Source organism: Miscanthus floridulus, chromosome 11 (genome assembly GCF_019320115.1).
Source record: "Miscanthus floridulus cultivar M001 chromosome 11, ASM1932011v1, whole genome shotgun sequence".
In the NCBI taxonomy this organism is placed as follows: Eukaryota; Viridiplantae; Streptophyta; class Magnoliopsida; order Poales; family Poaceae; genus Miscanthus; species Miscanthus floridulus.
Window position 1 is genome coordinate 80,929,330 of NC_089590.1, and position 19,636 is coordinate 80,948,965.

At 48.7% G+C, this 19,636-nt stretch overlaps 1 protein-coding gene across 1 annotated transcript; it reads right to left on the bottom strand.

Annotated features, from left to right (window-relative positions):
* Window positions 1–7,126: 7,126 nt before the first annotated feature.
* LOC136491347 (uncharacterized) lies at window positions 7,127–19,005 on the bottom strand. The gene is made up of 4 exons (XM_066487621.1): window positions 18,803–19,005; window positions 7,705–7,801; window positions 7,545–7,599; window positions 7,127–7,462 (listed from the first exon to the last, which is right to left on the bottom strand). Exons 1-4 carry the CDS (start codon window positions 18,938–18,940, stop codon window positions 7,357–7,359), a joined length of 396 nt encoding a protein of 131 aa, XP_066343718.1. The 5' UTR covers window positions 18,941–19,005; the 3' UTR covers window positions 7,127–7,356.
* Window positions 19,006–19,636: the final 631 nt, after the last annotated feature.

A 19,636-nucleotide genomic window follows, 5' to 3' on the forward strand; every position in this document is an offset into this window, starting at 1 on the left:
CATCAACAAGAAGTAAAGATCAATACTACCTTCGTCCTCAAAAGAATGCAATTCTAGCACAGTGTCATATTTTAGTACATTAGGTTTTAACCAATTATAGATAAAAAGGTATACACGTTTATGATACCAAATAAATACCATCAGATTAATTATGAAATGTATTTTTATAATAAATTAATTTAAAGATATAATTACGAATATTATTCACTAAAAACTTGATCAAACGTGAACCATTTTTCGTGGTATGCAACCCATAATTACATTCTTTTCAGGACAGAAATAGTACTAGTTGGAGAAGGCTTTCTCATTCTTCGTGCATAGGATTTGTAGAAAGAGGTTTCGATAGATTTTCTATGAAATGCCAAGCATGAATCCTACAAAACCAAGGTTAGGAAAGGAAAGAATCCTCCATAAATAGTATTCCCTATAAAAATCCTTCAATCCAAAGAAGTCCTAAGGTGTCTATTGGTATCATCCTCTGGTAGAGGGTTCATAGTTTCAGCTAAATTTCAACAAAAAATTTGCGAAATTGGGTAATTTTAGGGATGACTTAAAGAATAGTCTGAAAATTTATATTACACAAATACATATGATATATAACTGTAGACTCATATATTTATATTGTTTATTTATGTACTCCAGACAATATAGATTTTGTAGTAATAAATCATACTAATATTTTGTTTACATCTAAAGTTTTTAGAAAAATCATACTTCATGTTTAAGTCTTAAAAAATTGATGAAATTCGACAGAATTTCACGACTTTCAGAGTTGATCGAAAAAATCACAAAAATTGAAAAACTGATCCGCTCTTTCATAAACAGTTTTTTTTATATAAGTTGTACAATAATGCCATCTCACATTCTTCATGTCTTTCATTTTCAATTTACATGCTTCCTCCATCTCAAATACTCCTAGAATGGAACTCTCGCTTCATAAGAAACCAAACAATCCCAAATTTACCACGCAATACGCCTGTTCATCATGTTAAAAAAAAGATCGATACAGAGACATACAGTTGCGTGCCTCGTGCACTGCGACTATAGTAGTAGAAATTTAGGCTCCGGCTCAGTCGGTTTATCAGCTATGGTACAATATTTTTCTCTCCTAATAAATTATTCATATAAATCAGCATAAACGGCTTATAGATCAAACAGAGCCTTAAACTTGACAGACACGGGATACACGGACTCACATCTTACAGCACGTGAACACGGCCGTCAGAACGTGCGCCGGAACGCTTGCCTCTTCTTAGATCGCCTGTGCTGACGTTTGGCCAGCGGCCGCGCCGGCGCCGGCAGCGGCCCGCATTGGCACCGTCCAGACCAGCGAAGCATGCGGTCGAGCCGGTGTCGACGGACGCGAGACGGGGCGAAGAGAGCAGCACGGACCACCTGAGGCACACGGCACGGCAGGCAGCGATGGACCTGGGCGACAGCCGCTGGAAGACGTTCGCCAAGACCTCGTTCGACGCGGGGCCCTGGCACCTCATGGCCTCACGTTGCCTCGACAGCTTCCTCCACAGCAGGTTGAGCCCGCCCGGTAACCCACTCCGTGATACGACGGTCGGCGTGAGGTCCGCATAGGAGATCGCGCCTCGGCGGTGCCGCCGTCATCGTCATTGTCATGCCGATCGATCTCGAGGACGGCTGGAAACTTCACAGCATTCCGATCGATGTCGAGAGCGGCTGGGAACTCTGGATCCAGGGGATTCCTCTGCATTATGGCTTGTAGTTGTACATGTAGATACCCTCTGGGCATATCCAGGGAGGACTCACGGCTTGTAAATAAACATCACAGACACAACAACGGCAGAACGGCGGTTGACGGCATTCAAATACAGGTTAACCGTAAACCATCCGGACTTCAAGCAGCGCCTTATGCCATACACAACTAAGACTATCAGTGGACGGCAGACACTGGATTTTTCCTTCACACTCGTGATTTTTCATTACGTTTTTTTGCTTTTGTGAAGCAACTGAAAGGTACCGTGATGCCTAACAGAAAGGTGAATTAAACAACTTAAAACTCCAATTCTAAACTATGACATCTTTTTTATCCTTAGTAAAACCTATAAAAAAGATAAACTATCTAAATATGCAACTACGGTTTTGCTAGTGTGTTGCTATCTCTACCGTAAAATGAGTTATACAAACAATATAAATGCGGAAGCTAAAGAGTAAGGTAGAGTTATGCAAACTCTCGTCGACGACTCCGGTATTTTTATCGATGTATCGAGAAGCGCGTAAACTTTCCCCTAGTCCTCGTTGGAGCCCCTCGCAAATAGGCCTGGATATCGAGCCAACTCGGCTCGTTACAGCTCGACTCGTTATAGCTCGGCTCGTTAACATACTGGCTTGATTCGGCTCGTTATACAAACGAGCCAGCAGAGTAGCTCGGCTCGGCTTGCTAAAAAGCTCGAACTAGCTCGTTTGGCTCGCGAGCCAAATCTTAAAAACATGATACAGGAAGATTATAAAAGCTAGTGAGCAACAAACACAAAGTACTTATAAATTTAACAATAGAGAATATAATCCATCCATCGATTGATCCACAATTCCATAAAGTTTTTGTCCAGCCAGCCCACCACGACCATGACCGTGAGTCCATGATAGTCATACTCATACAGTTTACACATCAGTACATCACCCATTCATCCCTACATAATTCAAGAACGAAGCAAAATAAATGAGCTACAACTTGAGTGGTAAACTAATCAGTTTTGCAGGTAATATATATACACCAAAAGCAAGTCAAAAGCAGCCATGGAGCGCAGCCAACAGGTCCCTAGTTTTGTTCCCCCTTTATATCTTTGTAACCTGTATGTGAAGAACACATCAAGTGGGAACAAATATGATATCCACCACAGTGCTGGACATTCTAAAATAGACTTACTAGTTGCTTTCCATCACACTGCTGGGAAGCTCCACACTCTCAATGTCACCATCATCACCATCTTCTCCCTATAAAAACAATAAAAGAATTAAGCATTACATACACAAACTTTGGGAAAAATGGAGTTGAAAAATAGACTAAAAATCACATACCAGAATAATAAGAGGACTTTTAGAACCTCGTATCCAGCTAGATGCACAAACTAGTGCTTGAACTGTCGCTGGCTTCAAAGAACTCCTATAGTCATCGAGAATTCTACCTCCACAACTGAAAGTGGACTCAGATGATACGCTGCTAGCTGGGACAGCTAAGAACTTCTTTGCCATACTAGACACAACAGGAAATCTAAGAGCATTCACCTTTCAATAGTGAAGTAAGTTAAAATTCTTATCATGTAAAGGATGGTTTGCTTCATCTAGGTAGATAAGTAACTCAGATTTTGAACTTTCTGAAGCACTTTTACTCTAGAAAAGACTGAAATTCACTTGAAACAAGACAAGCCACTGAGCTGGTTGTTTCCTTTGATGATGAGGCTGATTGAGTGGTTGATGAGCTGCTACTGCCACCCATTTTCCGACGTTGCTCCAACTCATGCTTCTTGTAGAGCTCTTCTAACTCTTTTTTTATACCAGCAACCTCTTGTTCACACCTTGAGGAGTCATAAAGCTGACTAAAATAGAACTGAATATATCTCATTTTGAACCTAGGGTCAAGGATTGTAGCAATAATCATTACATTGTTCTTCTCTTCCCAATATTTATCAAATTTGTCTAACATTGCAGCAGTCATTTTTTTTAAATATGGGTCCTTAGAATTTTTTGCCTTTAACAATGCAATCTTGACTTTCAAAATGTAAGGGTAGAAGACATTAGCAGTAGGGTAAACCGATCATGAAAATGCAGTGGTTGCTCCAGCCATCTCTCCTAGAATTGGTCTAATCTTCTCATATATGTTCCATTCAGATTCTGTAGGTTTCCATGCATAATTCTGGTCTACTTGAGCATAATAACCAAATATAGACCTATACTCAATGCAAGTGTCAAGTATTTTATATGTTGAGTTCCACCTTGTTTTAACATCAAGAGACAAACATTTCCCAACTTTAATAGCATAATCATTGCAAACCTCTACAAATTTGTACAGACGACTTGGAGACCTCTTGAAATATTTCACAGTATTCCTTAGGTCACTTATGAGACCTTCTATTTGGTCTAGACCATCATTAACAACCAAATTGACTATGTGAGCAGCACAACGAACATGAAAATATTAGGGATCAAACTGACCATTCTTTCTAGCAAGCAGCTTGGCTGACAAATTTGTAGCAGCAATATCATTATTTGAAGCATTATCAAGGGTGATTGACATAACCTTATCCTCTATTTTCCATTCCACCAAGCACTCAAAAACAGCATGAGCTATCACCAAACCGCTGTGGGGAGGATCTAACTCAATAAAGTTAAGAACACGGCATTGCAAAACCCAATCACTATCTATGTAATGTGCCACCAAACACATGTACTGAACATTTTGATTGGATGTCCACAAATCAGTTGTCAAACTTATTGATTCAGCCTCTCTAAGACTCTTCTTTAGCTGCTCTTTCTCAGATTCATAAACTTTCATGCATTCATTTTTAATAGTTTTCCTACCAATACATTCATACTTGCTATTCATCCACTTCATCAAGATATTAAACCATTTATGCTCAACCATCTTAAACGAATACTCATGGACAATTATCATCTTTGCAATCAATTTTCTAGTGTGCTCATGGTCATATTCAGTAGGATTAACAACAAGACAGCCATCATCTGCAACATAGTTGAGTGTACCTTGAGCAAGTTGTTGTTTAGCCTTAGCAAGCTTATTCTGAAACTGTGTGCAGCGGGCAAGGTGGCGGTTCAGCTGTGAAGTTGCTCCCCCTGGACGGTATACATAACTCTTATGATAGAATCTACACTTAGCCTTTGTCACCATAACACCAAACTCCTTCGCAGATTGAACACTTATCTCCTTGAAATACTTCCAACAACCAACCCTCTTTCCTCTCTTTACCTTGGTCTTAGAAGGAGATAAATGAATACCAGCCCCAGCCTTCAATTTCTTTCGCCCTCTAGCTGCCTTTGAAGAATTTGACGGCACGCTTACATCATCTCCATCCTCCTCCTAACTTTCATCATCATCTGACGGCATGCTTACAGATATAGCGGTAGCATCATTCATGTCAAAGTTCTCTCCGCCATCCTCATCCTCCGCCAAAGGCTCCATGTGCTGCTACATAGATTACATACATGTCAAAAATCAATTTTGCTGCATAACTAGCGTACAAACTACAATCTACAGATTACACAAATCACATATGCTCACATGAATAAACATAAATATATTGGCATAGTGGCATCCTGCACGGTTGCACATGTTCACACGAATCACACACATGACACATTCTAGGCTACATCTCCTACAGATCAAAGCATCAAGAAAAATACATACCGTGTCCATTTCTACTGATATGGAGGCCGATGGAGTAGTGGACTTTGCGGCTACGGATCCTCGACCATGACCGCGGCCACCACGATTGCCTATCGAGGGCGGCACCATCTTGTGTTTGCTCCTCGATTCAAGACTTGCTGCCACCGGAGGAAGCATCCCTCGGACCTCTTCCTCATCCTCCATGACCAGCTCGAGCTCAGGATGGGATGGGGCAAGCCGACGAGCTACGTGTGGAGATGGGAGACCGGAGAGGAGCTACGTGCCTGCGTGCGGCGAGGAACTACGTGTGGTGCGGTGCGGCCGAGCGCGTGCGGCGGCTCGGGGTTAGGGGTCGGGAGGGGGAAGGGAAAAGACCGTGACTGTGACTACGGTGGAAGTGGAGTCGACTGCCTGCGTGCTGCAGCTACTGGTGTGTGGTTAGGGTTTCACGAATGGGCTGGGCCGAGCTGCCTAGGGATGTATGGCCATATGGGCCGACCCAATTTCAGTTGCTGGCTTGATAATTGACTGGCTCATTATGGCTTGCGAGCAGCTCGTGAGCTAGCTCGAGCTGGCTCGTTATAAACCGAGTTGGCTCATTATTAAACGAGTCGAGCTCGAGTCGAGCCATTAACGAGCGAGTCGAGCGAGATAGCGAGTTTCGAGTTTTTCGTCCAACCTTACTCGCAAGGAATCCCTCGCAAGAGCCAAGCTTCTAGTCAGGTAACTCCATGGATAGCCCCGGGCCTTCCCCACGCCCAAGTGGGTCTCCGATGTGCCTTCCGGCAAGCCTCTCCCGGACCGCTCCCCGCCGTCTTCACTATCAAGCTTCTGGCCGAACCGCTGCGGGCCTTGTTCTCTTCGGTACACGATGGCAGCCACACCACAAACCCGGTTGGTGTGATCTCGTAAGACTACAAGCCCCTCCGATGTACAACAATGGTGCGCGCAAGCACCGTGTGATAAGAGATGTGCAAACCTCACTAAACACTAGGTCTAAACCTAGAGCAAGCGCATAAACGGTGGTCTAATCAATCTAAGCACCTACGCTAATCACCTAATGAATCACTAAACACTATGTAAGTGAAGATCACTAAAATGGTGTATAACACCCTTGGTATGTTTTCTCAGCTCTCCACTTCTCAAATAGCCGGTTAGAGGGTCTATTTATAAACCCCACCGAGAAAGTAGCCATTGAGGCGAAACCCAGCTTTCTGCTACTGACCGGACGTTGCTTTCGTCCTGACTGGACACGTCCGGTCGTCCCGACTGTTAGAGCGCGCGTTGATCGGACTCTGAGCCGAGTCCGGTTTCACTTGATCGGACGCGTTCGGTCGCGCTAGCGCCGCTCTGGAACATCTTTAGACTCGATCGGATGCTGTACTTTGTGCGTCTGGTCGTCCAGTGCCGCTGCGTCCGGTCACGCTGAAAATATTACTGTGACGAAGAACAGTGTCATCGGTGCGTCCGGTCACTGCTTTGCTCAGCGTCCGGTAACGGCTGCTGACGCCTGCTGTTGTCGAGCAATTGATCGGACACGTCCGATCCCTATAAGGGTCGCGTCCGGTCACCTCTGTCGAGCTCGTTTCTTCGCGATCTTGCGTCCGGGCTAGTTTCCATCTTTGTGTTTGGACTATGCTTGATATCTTAGGTCTTCTCTTGTGCTTCTAGAGTCTTACTTATGGTGTTGATCGTGGGATAATCATGTCGCCTTCGTCCAAGTCACGTCTTGCACCCTATTAAACTACAAAACAATTAATTGTAAATTTATTAGTTTAATTTGATTGTACTTGTCATCAAACAAAAAAATATAAAGTAAATGGGCCTAGAGTCCATTTTACTTACAGGAACGTTGCTATAGCGTCAGCAGTTTAGCACTAGACATAACTCATCTCAGAAACACTAGAGAAACATGCTCTGAGTGACTACAATGTCCCCGCAGCTGGTACCAACTGCACTGCACATCGTAGCATACAAGGCGAACCTCATTTTCTCTGGACAGTGAAGTGGAAGCCCATGGGTTCTCGATATTCACCCGTTCCATGGCACCGGAGGCAGTAATCCAGTCCACTACCTCCACAAATTCGACACCTGAGAAAGAGTGGTGAGGTTTAGCAGTTAGCACAACCATGGAGAAGAGTACTAAGAATTAAGACTCAATCATGTGTCTCACCATTGTGGCCATTCGCCCTTTGGAAGCATGACCAGATCGGCACGGTTTGTTCTACCTGTAAATCCCGGACCAAATTTTGATGAGAGAAAACATCACACCGATGAATGATTGTGGTACAGCAGCATACCACAAGATAACACAGAGATGGACTAAAAGAGACCTCGGCCAAAGCAGTTTCGGCAGTCTATTCTCCCGGTGCCTTTGCAGATGGTGCAAGGAGGATCAGGTCGTTTTGGTCTCTCCCTCCTAACGTTTGACTGCAACCATAATTTCAGTTAGCACATAAAAAGCCAATGTACATAAGACATATTTGGCTTAAGTCTACACAGGTGAAGATATCCTAGGTTTCCTTTTTTTTTAGGGTCAACCGGAGGAAAGACTCCACCTGAAATTAAATTAAAATGGGAGATGGCCCTAGCTGGCCCAGCATTGGATACTAAAAGCAGCTGTGGCATTTTTCCATGCCAGAGTTTTGTTCAAGGAGATTCTTACATAGGGGATAAAGAGATACACCAGAACTCAACAACTCCAATGTCGTCGTGCGGTAGCCGGCACCCCCACAGCCTTCTGTCTACATAGATCTAGATTTGGCCGAGAAATACAACTATACAACGAGAGTTAGCAGATACAGGCACTAACAGGTGAAGATACAGGCACTAACAGGTGAAGAGTATGGTGCATTTCCCAACCTCAATTATTTGGCACATATGCAATGAATTAGAGCCCAGGTGCAGAGGTTAATTTAATTCCTCTACACAAAATATTCGGCCTTGTGTTCAATCCTGGGCACCACCCCTCGACGATACACATACACTCTCACCACTGAGGCTGTGCTCACTGCTGATGGCTCCTACTTCCTCTGCACCAATGTTTATGCTCCCACTAACTATGCCGATAACCAGAACTTCCTAGATGAACTTCAATCTTGTGCACCCAGCGAAGATGTCCCTTGGATTATTCTCGGGGATTTCAACCTCGCACGTTGCCTGGAGGATAAGAAAAACTCTAATTTCCGTGCCAATGAAGCTGTCATGTTCAATGACACTATCAATTTGCTAGGGCTGATTGAAATCCCCCTCCTTGGACGTGCCTTCACTTGGTCAAACCAGAGAAACTCACCCACCCTTGTCCATCTGGATGGAGACTTTGTCAACAATGCGTAGGATCTGGTCTTCCCCAACACCTCCCTCATCGCCCTAACCAGATTTACCTCAGACCATGTCCCCCTCCTAATTACCGTCTCCTCCCTTCTCCCCAAAGCTCCCTGTTTCCTTTTTGAAAAGTTCTGGCTAAAGAATTCCGCCTTTAAGGAGATTGTTGTTGCAGCCTGGAACTCCAGCAGTCATGCCTTGGTTGGGAAACGCTTTGTCTCTGGCTTAAAGCATGCCACTGTGTCTGTGGGTCCTGGGCCAAGACCCACCAGGCTCCAGATCAGTGTGAGGTCGATCTCCACGTCCTCAACAATGCCCTGGATCTTCTCAAAGAGATCCGACCTCTGGAAAATCTTGAAAACGCTCTCTGCAGCTCCACACTGCGTGGTCTCCAGGATGTTCTTCGGGACAAACTCTGCTATTCGCACCAACGCTTCTCCATCCGGCTGGCTTTCAACTGGGATGAAAAGATTTTTCCATGCTTCCGCCTCCGGCTGTAAACGCAAAAATTCGATCACGAGCCTTGAGGATGCTGGGATCGCCCACATCAACCATATGGCCAAGGAGACCATTCTCTCCAATTTCTACTCTTCCTTGTTTGGTGAAAGCGTCCACACGTCTTGGAGGTTCTCTCTTGCTGGCCTCTACCCTTCACCTGCTCTGGCTAACCACTCGCTGTCTCACCCCTTTGATATGGAGGAAATTGCGGCTGCTTTGCTCGCCATGGACAGGAACTCTAGCCCCGGCGCTTTGACCTGGCTTTCTACCGTGCTCTCTGGCCTCACCTGAAAAAATGACTTGGTCTGTCTGTTCGATTCCTTCCATGCTGGCTCCCTAAATTTGGACAGCCTCAACCGTGCTCATCTTATCCTGCTGCCGAAGAAGGAAGGGGCGAACACGGAAGATGCTTATGGGCCTATCTCGCTTCAGAACTGTCCTATGAAGCTCCTCACCAAAGTCCTTGCCAACCGTCTCCGCTCGGTCATCCCAACCCTGATTGACCCTGACCAAACAGGTTTTGTTTACGGGCGAAACATCGCTGAGAATTTGTCTATGCAGCTTGCTGCTACAAGCGCCAAGCGCCTACTGCAATCCTCAAACTGGATTTCAAAAAGGCGTTCGACTCGGTGTCATGGGCAAGCCTCGATGCCATCCTTTGTACTAGAGGCTTCGAATCCAAATGGCGTGGATGGATTTCTGACATCCTCCATACGAACAAGACTGCTGTCATGCTCAACAGCGCGCCTGGAAACTGGATTCGCTGCCGTCAAGGCCTTCGGCAAGGTGACCCTCTCTCTCCTTACCTCTTTATTATTGTGGCCGATGTGCTCCAGAAACTTCTCTTCAGTGCTTCTGCTCTTGGAGACATCTGTCACCCCATTGTCCACACCCTTCCTTGCCCTGTGCTAGAGTACGCCAACGACACTCTGGTCTTAATCAAGGGAGATGTTAGCTCTGTGAGATGTCCGAAATGTCTATTGGACGACTTCACTCTCGTCACTGGCCTCTACATTAATTTCCAGAAATCCACATTTATCCCTTTGAATATTGATGGAACTGAGCCACGGTTATGGCTCGGATTTTGGGCTGCTCCATTTCCTCGTTCCCCCAACCTTACCTAGGTCTCCTCCTCTCTCCTCACAAGCTGAGAGTGTCTGATTATCAGCCACTTATCTCTTCCTCTGACCGATACCTTGCTGGCTGGAAGTCCCGGCTCCTAAGCTATGGTGGCCGGGTGGTGCTTGTAAACGCCATTCTTGGCAGCTTACCGATCCACTATATGCTATCCATGCTCCTCCCCAAGACAGTTAGAGAAACCATTGATGGTAAGTGTCTGGCTTTCCTCTGGACAGGCATGGAAAAATGCAACCAAGGTCAATGCCTCATTGCCTGGGACCGTGTGCGCCTTTCAAAACATGCTAGCGGGCTCAGTGTGCGTAATATAGAGGATCAAAATCACTGTCTGCTTATGAAATTCGTTCACAAGCTGCTCTCCCCAAATGTTACCCTTGGAAATCCTGGCTTCTTCGTAACTTTGGGCCCAATCCAGAAGAAGGAGCAACCAACTCCTTCCTCGCTCATATTATCTAAGATGTGCTGCCACGCTTCCCCTCTTTGACAAGAGTGCAGCTGGGAGATGGTAGGACAGCATCTTTCTGGCTGGATCGGTGGCTGTTGTCTGATCCGCTAGACAATGCCTTCCCAGCCCTTTTTTTCTCACAGAGTCCCTATTTGTGTGTCCGCGATGTTCTCTCTGATGGAGTTGAATCTGTCCTCCAACTTCGGCTCACTGCAGTAGCCACTGAGAGCTTTCCCTTCTGAATGGTCTTCTCAGCTCCATTCACCTCACAGCTGTGGCAGATTCGCACCTCATGAACCTCCCTCTGTCCCCTTCTTTCTTCAACAGTCAAACATATTGCCTCCTTCATGTTGATGATGTGCCTGATCCTGGCGCCTTGAAGATACGGGACTGCAGACTTCCTGGGAATGTTAAGTTCTTTCTGCAAAAACGGTCCCAGAATCCTTGAAGCCGGGGATCACATCTTTGTCTCCTGCAGCTGCGCTCGAAGGGTCTGAAGTTGTCTCCCGATTCCAGTGTCGCCTGGTGACCAGCGCCAGCCCTGACTCACTGGGGAGGGCCTCGATCTGTTAGAATGAGGTTTAGAGGGTTAATGGGCTGGCCACATGGGCCTAGGCGCCCAGGGGGTTTGATGGTTGATGATTGAGTATCACGCAAGGATCTCCGTTGATTGGGTACTTGATTCTATAAACCCTAGGATATCCTTGTCTACATATTGTACACCCTGTACAATCTCACTAATCAATCCATTCTATTCCCGAGCATATCTTCATGGTATCACGAGTCCGGGTCTCCGCCCCGATTCCCTTTCCGCTGCCCTAGCGCGCCTCCGGGGCCGCGCCCTCCTTCCTGCGCGCCGCTCTCTGGCCGCGCCTTTCTCCCTTGCCCTCGCGCTGGCCTCCTCGTTGCGCTGCGATGCCTGGGACTCCTCCGCTCACCCTGCACGCGGCCACTGCTGCCGCCGCCGCTGCCACGACCTCTGCTTCCGCGGCAGTTGAGCACCCCGTCGATCCCGACGCACAAGCCAAGGCCGCTGCCCAGGCCAAGGCCGACGTCAAAGCCGTTGCGCTTGAGCGCGCGGCCGCCCGGAAGGCTGCACGCGATGCTGCCCTAGCACGTGCCGCCGCCGCCGAGCAGGAAGCCAAGGCCGCCGCTACCGAGCGCGACGCCATGGCTCGCGCTGAACAGGAGCACGCCAACGACGAACCCCCACCAGACGGTGAGGATGATCGCGCCTCCCACCACACCGACCTTCATCAAGCCCTGCTTCTCCAAGAGGCTGCTGCCATCGCCAACCTCCATACCCAAGCAGTGGCTATCCAGAACATCCGGAATCTCATCACCGTCGTCCTCGACCTCAACTCCGGCAACTACAATCGGTGGCGCGATCAATTCCTTCTCGCTGTTGGCTGTTGGGAAGTACTCCCTTCAGCATCACGTCCTCGAGGACGCTCCGGCACCTGGCTACCCCGACTGGGTGCGCATGGACTGCGTCGTCAAGTCGTGGATCCAAGTGACCATCACCGACGACCTGGCCAAGACGATCTCGGGCCGGAACTCCACTGCTCGCGCCGCCTGGCGTGCTATTGAGTCGCAGTTCTTCAGCAACCGCGAGACGCGCGCCCTCTACCTCGACGCCAAGTTCCGGAACTTCGTCCAAGGTGATTTGTCCATCACGGATTACTGCAGGGAGCTCAAGCGCATGGCGGACATGCTTGGGAACTTGGGTGAGGTCGTCACTGATCGAACCCTTGTGCTCAACCTCATCCGGGGTCTGAACGAGAAGTTCAAGTCGATCGCCATGCACCTCCGGCGCGGCTGCCCCTTCCCCTCGTTCCTTGACGCCAAGGCTGACCTACTGCTGGAGGAACTCACCATGGAGAACCAGGCGCCCTCCCAGCAGACCGCCCTTGTCGCATCCTCCGCTGGCTCGTCGACCACCGCCCCGCGCCCTCCTGCTGTCCAGCAGCCCAGCACGGGCGGCTCGGACTCCGGGGGCACGTCTGCTCCCTCCAAGAGCCGCCGCAGCAAACACGGTGGCAAGCGCGATGGCTCTGGACAGCAGCCCGGCAGCCAATCGGCGGCTGCCGGCTCTTCGATCGGCGGGCAGTCCAAGCACACCGGCGGCGCACCGTGGCCTTCTTTCCACAATCCGTGGGCTGGGGCCATCCAGATGTGGCCTGGCCCGCGGCCTCCGCTGGCCCCTCTTCCGCCGCGCCCGCCTCAGCAGTAGGCGCTGCGGCACAGCAGCAGGCACTGTTGGCGTAGCAGCAGCCTCTTCTCCAGCCAGCTGCAGCTGGCCCTGCAGTGGACGTGGCCGGCCAGTGGACTGCTCCAGCCGGTCAGTGGACTCCTGGGTTCTACAACCCCATGGCTGGCCTTCCCTCCTGGAACCAGCCCTCCCTCGCGTCGACTTTCAGCACCATGACCCTGAATCAGCCCCAGAATAACGAATGGTACTTCGACTCATGTGCTTCCTCTCACATGACCTCACATTCCGGTACTCTTTCACACATTGTTCCTTTGCGGTATCCTACTCCTTTGTCCATTGTTGTCGGTAACGGTTCCTTACTTCCTTACTTCCCGTTACAGCCACTGGCATTACAGTTATTCCTCCTCCTTTACATCTTAATAATGTTTTGGTCTCACCACAACTTATTAAGAATCTTATTTCTGTTCGCCAATTTACTATTGACAACAATTGCTCTGTTGAGTTTGACCTGACTGTTTGTTCTGTGAAGGATCTACAGTCTCGGAATGTGATCGTCAGGTACAATAGCTCCGGGCCATTGTACCCTCTTCATCTGCCAACTGCACACTCCCTGGTTGCCGCCTCTGGGTCTGCACTCTGGCATCGCCGTCTCAGTCATCCTGGACACGAGGCGCTCTCCAAGCTAGCGTCATCTGGTCTTCCTACCTGTCGTCATGATACTAGTTCCTTGCTTTGTCATGCATGTCAGTTAGGCCACCATGTGCGTCTTCCATTTCATGTGTCAGCATCTCGAGCGTCCAATAATTTTGATCTTATACATTGTGATTTGTGGACTTCACCAGTTCTTAGTGTTTCGGGCTATAAATATTATTTGGTTATCCTCGATGATTGCTCTCATTATTTATGGGTGTTTCCTTTAAAACTCAAATCTGACGCTTTCTCCACGCGTGCTAATTTCATTGCCCCTATGTGTCCACCCAATTCGGCACCACCCTCAAGGCAGTCTAGTGCGACAAGGGACGGGAGTTTGACAACTCTAGTTCCCGCACTTTCTTCCTCTCCCATGGTGTTCACCTTCGCATGTCATGCCCCTACACCTCGCCCCAAAATGGTAAGGCTGAGCGCATCATCCGTTCCATCAACAATGTTGTTCTCTACCTTCTGTTTCAGGCGTCCCTTCCACCCTCCTTCTAGGTCGAAGCCCTGCAGACAGCCACCTACCTCATCAACATTCTGCCCACCAAGACGCTTAGATCCTCCACCCCGCACCATGCCCTTCTTGGGACTACGCCCTCCTATGATCATCTTCGCGTCTTCGGTTGCAAATGCTACCCCAACCTGTCTGCTACAGCCAGCCACAAACTTTCTCCCCGGTCCACCATGTGTGTTTTTCTGGGATACTCTACTCATCATAAAGGATACCGCTGCCTTGACCTCTCTTCCAACAGATTGATCATCTCTCGTCATCTTGTCTTCGACGAGTCGGTTTTTCCCTATGCTGAGCGCGGCTCTTTCTCTTCACCGGCAGACTTTGATTTTTTGGATGTGACTGACTATGTGCCAGCTCCCATTGGGTCCGCACAAAGCTTCCTCCCTGCAGGTTCTGGTGCTCCTCCTGCACAGCCACGTGCGGCACCCGGTTCGGCTGGTCCAACAGCGCTTGATGAGCTCCCAGTCGGCCCCTCTACGAGCTTGGACACGGCCGGTTCAACAGCACTTGAAGCGCTCCCAGCCGGTTCTTCGCCCGCATAGCCACGTGCTGAGACACCCAGCGCCCGGGGTCCCCCGCCTGGGTTCCCGCCCCTGGCCGAGTCTCCTTCACCACGCGGCCCTCCGCCAGGTTTTGCGATGGCGCCAGCAGCATCGGCGCCCAGTCCTCAGCAGTGGGTCGCCCCGGCGCGTGTCATCAAGCACGTCTACTCGCGCCGGAGCCGCCCCATTGCTCCCGTGCTCCCTGCCGACAGTCCCTCGCCGGCTGCCGCAACCCGCCATTGGCTCCATCGGCTCCTGCCAGCAGCTCTTCACCGTTGTTGCCTACGGGTCCAGCACCGCTGCCCAAGGGCGCCGTTCCAGTTCCTCGTGTCACCAACCAGCACACCATGACCATGCACGCGAAAACCGGTTTTTGGATTCCCTCCGTCTACCACGCCGCGCCACTGTCGCCTGTGCCGAAGACCTATCGCCAATGTTCGCCCAAACGGCCTAAACGGCCGATTAAACGGCCACTAAACGGTAAACGGTGGTAAACTGTTTTGTTTAGGGAGTAAACGGAAATTAAACGGTTGACCGTTTAAACAGTAAAAAAACGAAAAAAAACGGTCTAAACGGAACGGAGATAAACGGTATTAAACGGGCTAAACAACTGTTTAAACGATTGTTTAGACGAACACGAGGTAAATCTAGTTCAGTTTTGTATGGATAAATTTGTATACTTAAGTTTATTATATTTATAAATGTGTACACTTGATATGTTACGTGCATAAATATCTATATTTGGTTCTTTTCACATGCATAAATATATATACATACCAAAATAATTGATTTTTACTCGGATAAATATGTATAAATGCTAGAATACTTGATTTTTTACATGCACATATATAATTATATGTATTTTTTTTAAAAGTATAAAACCATTTAGACCGTTTAACTTCGTTTAAACACCGTGTAAACAGCCTAGACGCTAAACGAAGGGCGACCGTGTAAAGACTTTTTACCGTTTAGGAAAACATTGCCTATCGCAGTGCGCTTGCCGATCCGAATTGGCGCACTGCTATGGACGAGGAACATGCTGCTTTGTTGCAGAATCACACATGGGATCTGGTGCCACGCCCCCCTCGGGCCAATGTGGTCACAGGCAAGTGGATCTTCAAGCACAAGTTTCATGCTGATGGCTCTCTCGAGCGATACAAGGCACGTTGGGTTCTTCGTGGATTCACCCAGTGGCCTAGAGTGGACTTCGATGAGACCTTCAATCCCGTGGTGAAGCCGGCTACTGTTCGCACAGTGCTCTCTCTGGCCCTCTCGCGTCGATGGCCTGTCCACCAACTAGATGTGAAGAATGCCTTCTTGCACGGCACCTTGACTGAGACAGTTTATTGCGTACAATCGTCTGGTTTTGAAGACCCTGCTCATCCTGACTTTGTCTGTCATCTCAACAAGTCTCTCTATGGATTGAAGCAGGCTCCTCGTGCTTGGTACAATCGGTTTGCTACATATTTGGTCTCCCTTGGATTTGTTGAAGCTAAGTCAGACACCTCGCTTTTTGTCTATCGGCGCGGATCCGATACTGCATATCTCCTGCTCTATGTTGATGACATCATCCTCACCGCTTCCTCACCCAGTCTTCTTCGACGGATTATCTTGGCTCTCCAGCGGGAATTCTCCATGAAAGACCTCGGTGAACTGCATCACTTCCTTGGTATGCATGTTTAGCATTGTGGCGATGGTCTTCTCCTTTCTCAGAGGCAGTACATGATGGATATCCTCGCTCGCGCTGGGATGGCAGAATGCAAGCCGTGCTCTACTCCAGTCGACACCAATCCCAAGGTCTCCACTGCTCAAGGCGCGACAGTGGCAGATGCCTCTGATTTTCGCAGTCTCGCTGGTGCCTTACAGTACTTGACGTTCACTCGGCCAGATATTGCATATGTTGTTCAACAGATCTGCCTTCACATGCACGATCCTTGTGAGCCTCATCTCGCGGCGCTCAAACGGATTCTTCACTATGTTCGAGGCACTTTTCACTTGGGGCTCCTGCTGCGACCATCTTCGTCGCCTGATCTTGTTGTCTACACTGATGCTGATTGGGCTGGTTGTCCGAATACGCGCAAGTCCACCTCGGGCTATGCTGTATTTCTTGGTGACAATCTCATCTCCTGGTCCTCCAAGCTTTAGAGCACCGTCTCAAGATCCAATGCTGAGGCTAAGTATCGCGCAGTGGCTAATGGTGTAGCCGAGGCTGCCTGGCTGCGTCAGCTCCTTTAGGAACTCCATACCCCTCTTCGCCGTGCCACGCTAGTCTATTGTGACAACATCAACGCGGTCTACATGTCCTCCAACCCGATTCAGCGTCAGCGCACCAAGCACATTGAGATCGACCTCCACTTCGTTCGGGAACGGGTTGCCGTTGGTGATGTGCGTGTCCTTCATGTACCGACATCGTCGCAGTATGCGGATATCTTCACCAAAGGTCTTCCTTCTTCAGTCTTCATGGAGTTCAGGTCCAGTCTGAACGTGTGCAGTGGTTGACGATCAGACTGCGGGGGCGTGTTAGAATGAGGTTTAGAGGGTTAATGGGCTGGCCGCATGGGCCTAGGCGCCCAGGGGGTTTGATGGTTGATGATTGAGTATTAGGCAAGGATCTCCGTTGATTGGGTACTTGATTGTATAAACCCTAGGATATCCTTGCCTACATATTGTACACTCTGTACAATCTCACTAATCAATCCATTCTATTCCCGAGCATATCTTCCTTCACAATCTACCCTCCTCTGTCCGCTTGGATATGATTTTGATCATCCTGTGGTGTCTCTGAAACGCTCGGAACAGTTTGCTTTTTTATGACCGGAATGACACACATGTGATTCGTACTGCTGCTAGAGAAGCGGACTTCTGTGCTTGCAGATACATGATAAGGCCGATATCAAGGCATGGAGAGACTACCTTCTTTGCTGTAACTCTCTGAGTTGATTCTCTCTCTCCCTCTCATGTATCTCCGCCTTGGCCTGTCAGGGGATATATGTTTGCTGTAGGCTGTCAGCCCTGTTTTCGCTCAATGAAATACAAGTAGGTGGAGCCTGCTCCCCCAAATTGACTGGAAAAATATATGTTCGGTAAAGCCTGAGAAGTAACTGTTCTCTGGAGCCTGTTAAACTAAACTAAAGACATGGCTTTTGTTAAAGCCTAGGCTGCTGTATATTCACCTCCTTTTAGCTCTGAACGCCAAGAGACATATGGCACTGACAGTCGGACAGGAAAAAAGCATGGGGGCATTTCCCCACCTTGATTATTTGGCAAATAGCAACAAATTGGTGCCCCCAAGTGCAGAGGTTAATTTGGTACACAAGATTTCATCCTAAAGAAAAATGCAGATGCTGCCCCAATTCATAAGAGTACCGCAAGAGTTCAGCAAAACCACGAATCACTAAGCATTTAAATCTGTTAAACAAGCTAAACTATGGACTTGACTTGTGTTAATTGTCTGAAAACAGGCTGCTGTATATTCATCTTCTCTGTATGGACCTACATATTCCTCTTTGTACAATCTAGTTTCATTAGCCTCTCCCTCTCCTATCTACTTTGTTTTTATTCGGTGTATAGCTGTAACCACAACACGATTATGTCCAATCAAAAGAAACATTGCAACAAGAGCAAAGCGTCTGATTTGTATAGCTACAATAGCAGTTGAATCATCAGAGCATTTGTTTTTGAGAGTGTGTACAATGCATAGTAGCGCAAGAAGTGCCCGATGATTCGTTCAAAAAAAATCGTTCAAAAATAAGTGCATAAATAATCAGCAGCGGTTAATTTGCGCAACATCCATTACCCCGAGTTTCAGAGAAGTTAAAAAAAGCTGCAAGAACCAATCCATCAATCTCTTTTCTGGATGTAATTTTGGATTCTGGCAGTTTGTGCAGCACACAGACCAATTAAAAGAAACGCCTTGCTCCCACACGCTGTACAGTAAAAGGATAACAGGAAGCTACGGCAACCAAGGCTCAGCTACGTCTCTCCCCCACCTAGCAGGCGTACGACGAATTGCGAACGTGAACAGAACCGAGCACCAAGCAGGACAAGTGGGAGAGACCAATACCTCAGTGCGGACGATCCACGACGACTTCGATACGCCCAGTCGCTTCGAGGCGCCTTGAACCCCGGCGAGTGAGCTCGAGGGAGCCTGAGCCGGCGGCGACCCCAGGCAACCGGGGCCGGTCCTCGGCGCCGCAGCCATGGGCAGCGACTGGCCAAAGGCTGCGGTTTCGAGTAGTGGGTTCTGGACTGTCCGTTCATCACGAAAATGAATTTTCTTCGGAGTTATCCTTGACAGCGACTGCGGGCCGGCCTGGCGGCCTGCGTGGGCTCTCGACATCTCTATCTCTAGACTAGAATTTTTCTATTTTGGCCCATTAAAAACTATTATTTAAACAGAGCATCTCACAAACATTTTTAGAACTAGCCTATTTACGCGCAAAATATCACAGTGTGACTCGACATTATAGTCATAATGTATTGGCGTGACCAAATGGATATGCTAACGTCATTAGACTGACTCCAACAGCGTGAACCAAAACGTGAGACCCATTTCACAATTTAGGTAACACACAATGAAAGAGATAGGTACCAATAACTTGACCTCTCCAACAGAGGCCCCGAGCAGCAAGCCCTAAATGGAAGGCGGCCTGTCGCGCCGAGGTGGAGGAGGTGGAGGAGATTGTCGCGCCGGGGAGGCTCGCGGTGGCGGGGAGGCAGGACGGCACGCCGAGGCGGGCTCGGCGCGCTAGGGCTGGGCGGCCGCTCTGGGGCCAGCTCGCCTCGCCGGCCAGGGTGAGCGGCGGCGGGGCCCCGATCCGCGCACCCCCGCCTCCTCCTCGCCGCACCGGAGCAGGGCAACGCGCGGAGGTGGTGGTGGGCCACCGCGCCGAGGTGG

Bases quoted from the DNA above. Each gene is read 5' to 3' on its own strand.
- LOC136491347 (XM_066487621.1), bottom strand. From the start codon at position 18,940: ATGGCTGCGGCGCCGAGGACCGGCCCCGGTTGCCTGGGGTCGCCGCCG. The intron at 7,600-7,704 runs GTCTCTTTTAGT...CGGGATTTACAG, and splicing joins CCGAAACTGCTTTGGCCGAG to GTAGAACAAACCGTGCCGAT. The intron at 7,463-7,544 runs GTGAGACACATG...ACTCTTTCTCAG, and splicing joins AAGGGCGAATGGCCACAATG to GTGTCGAATTTGTGGAGGTA.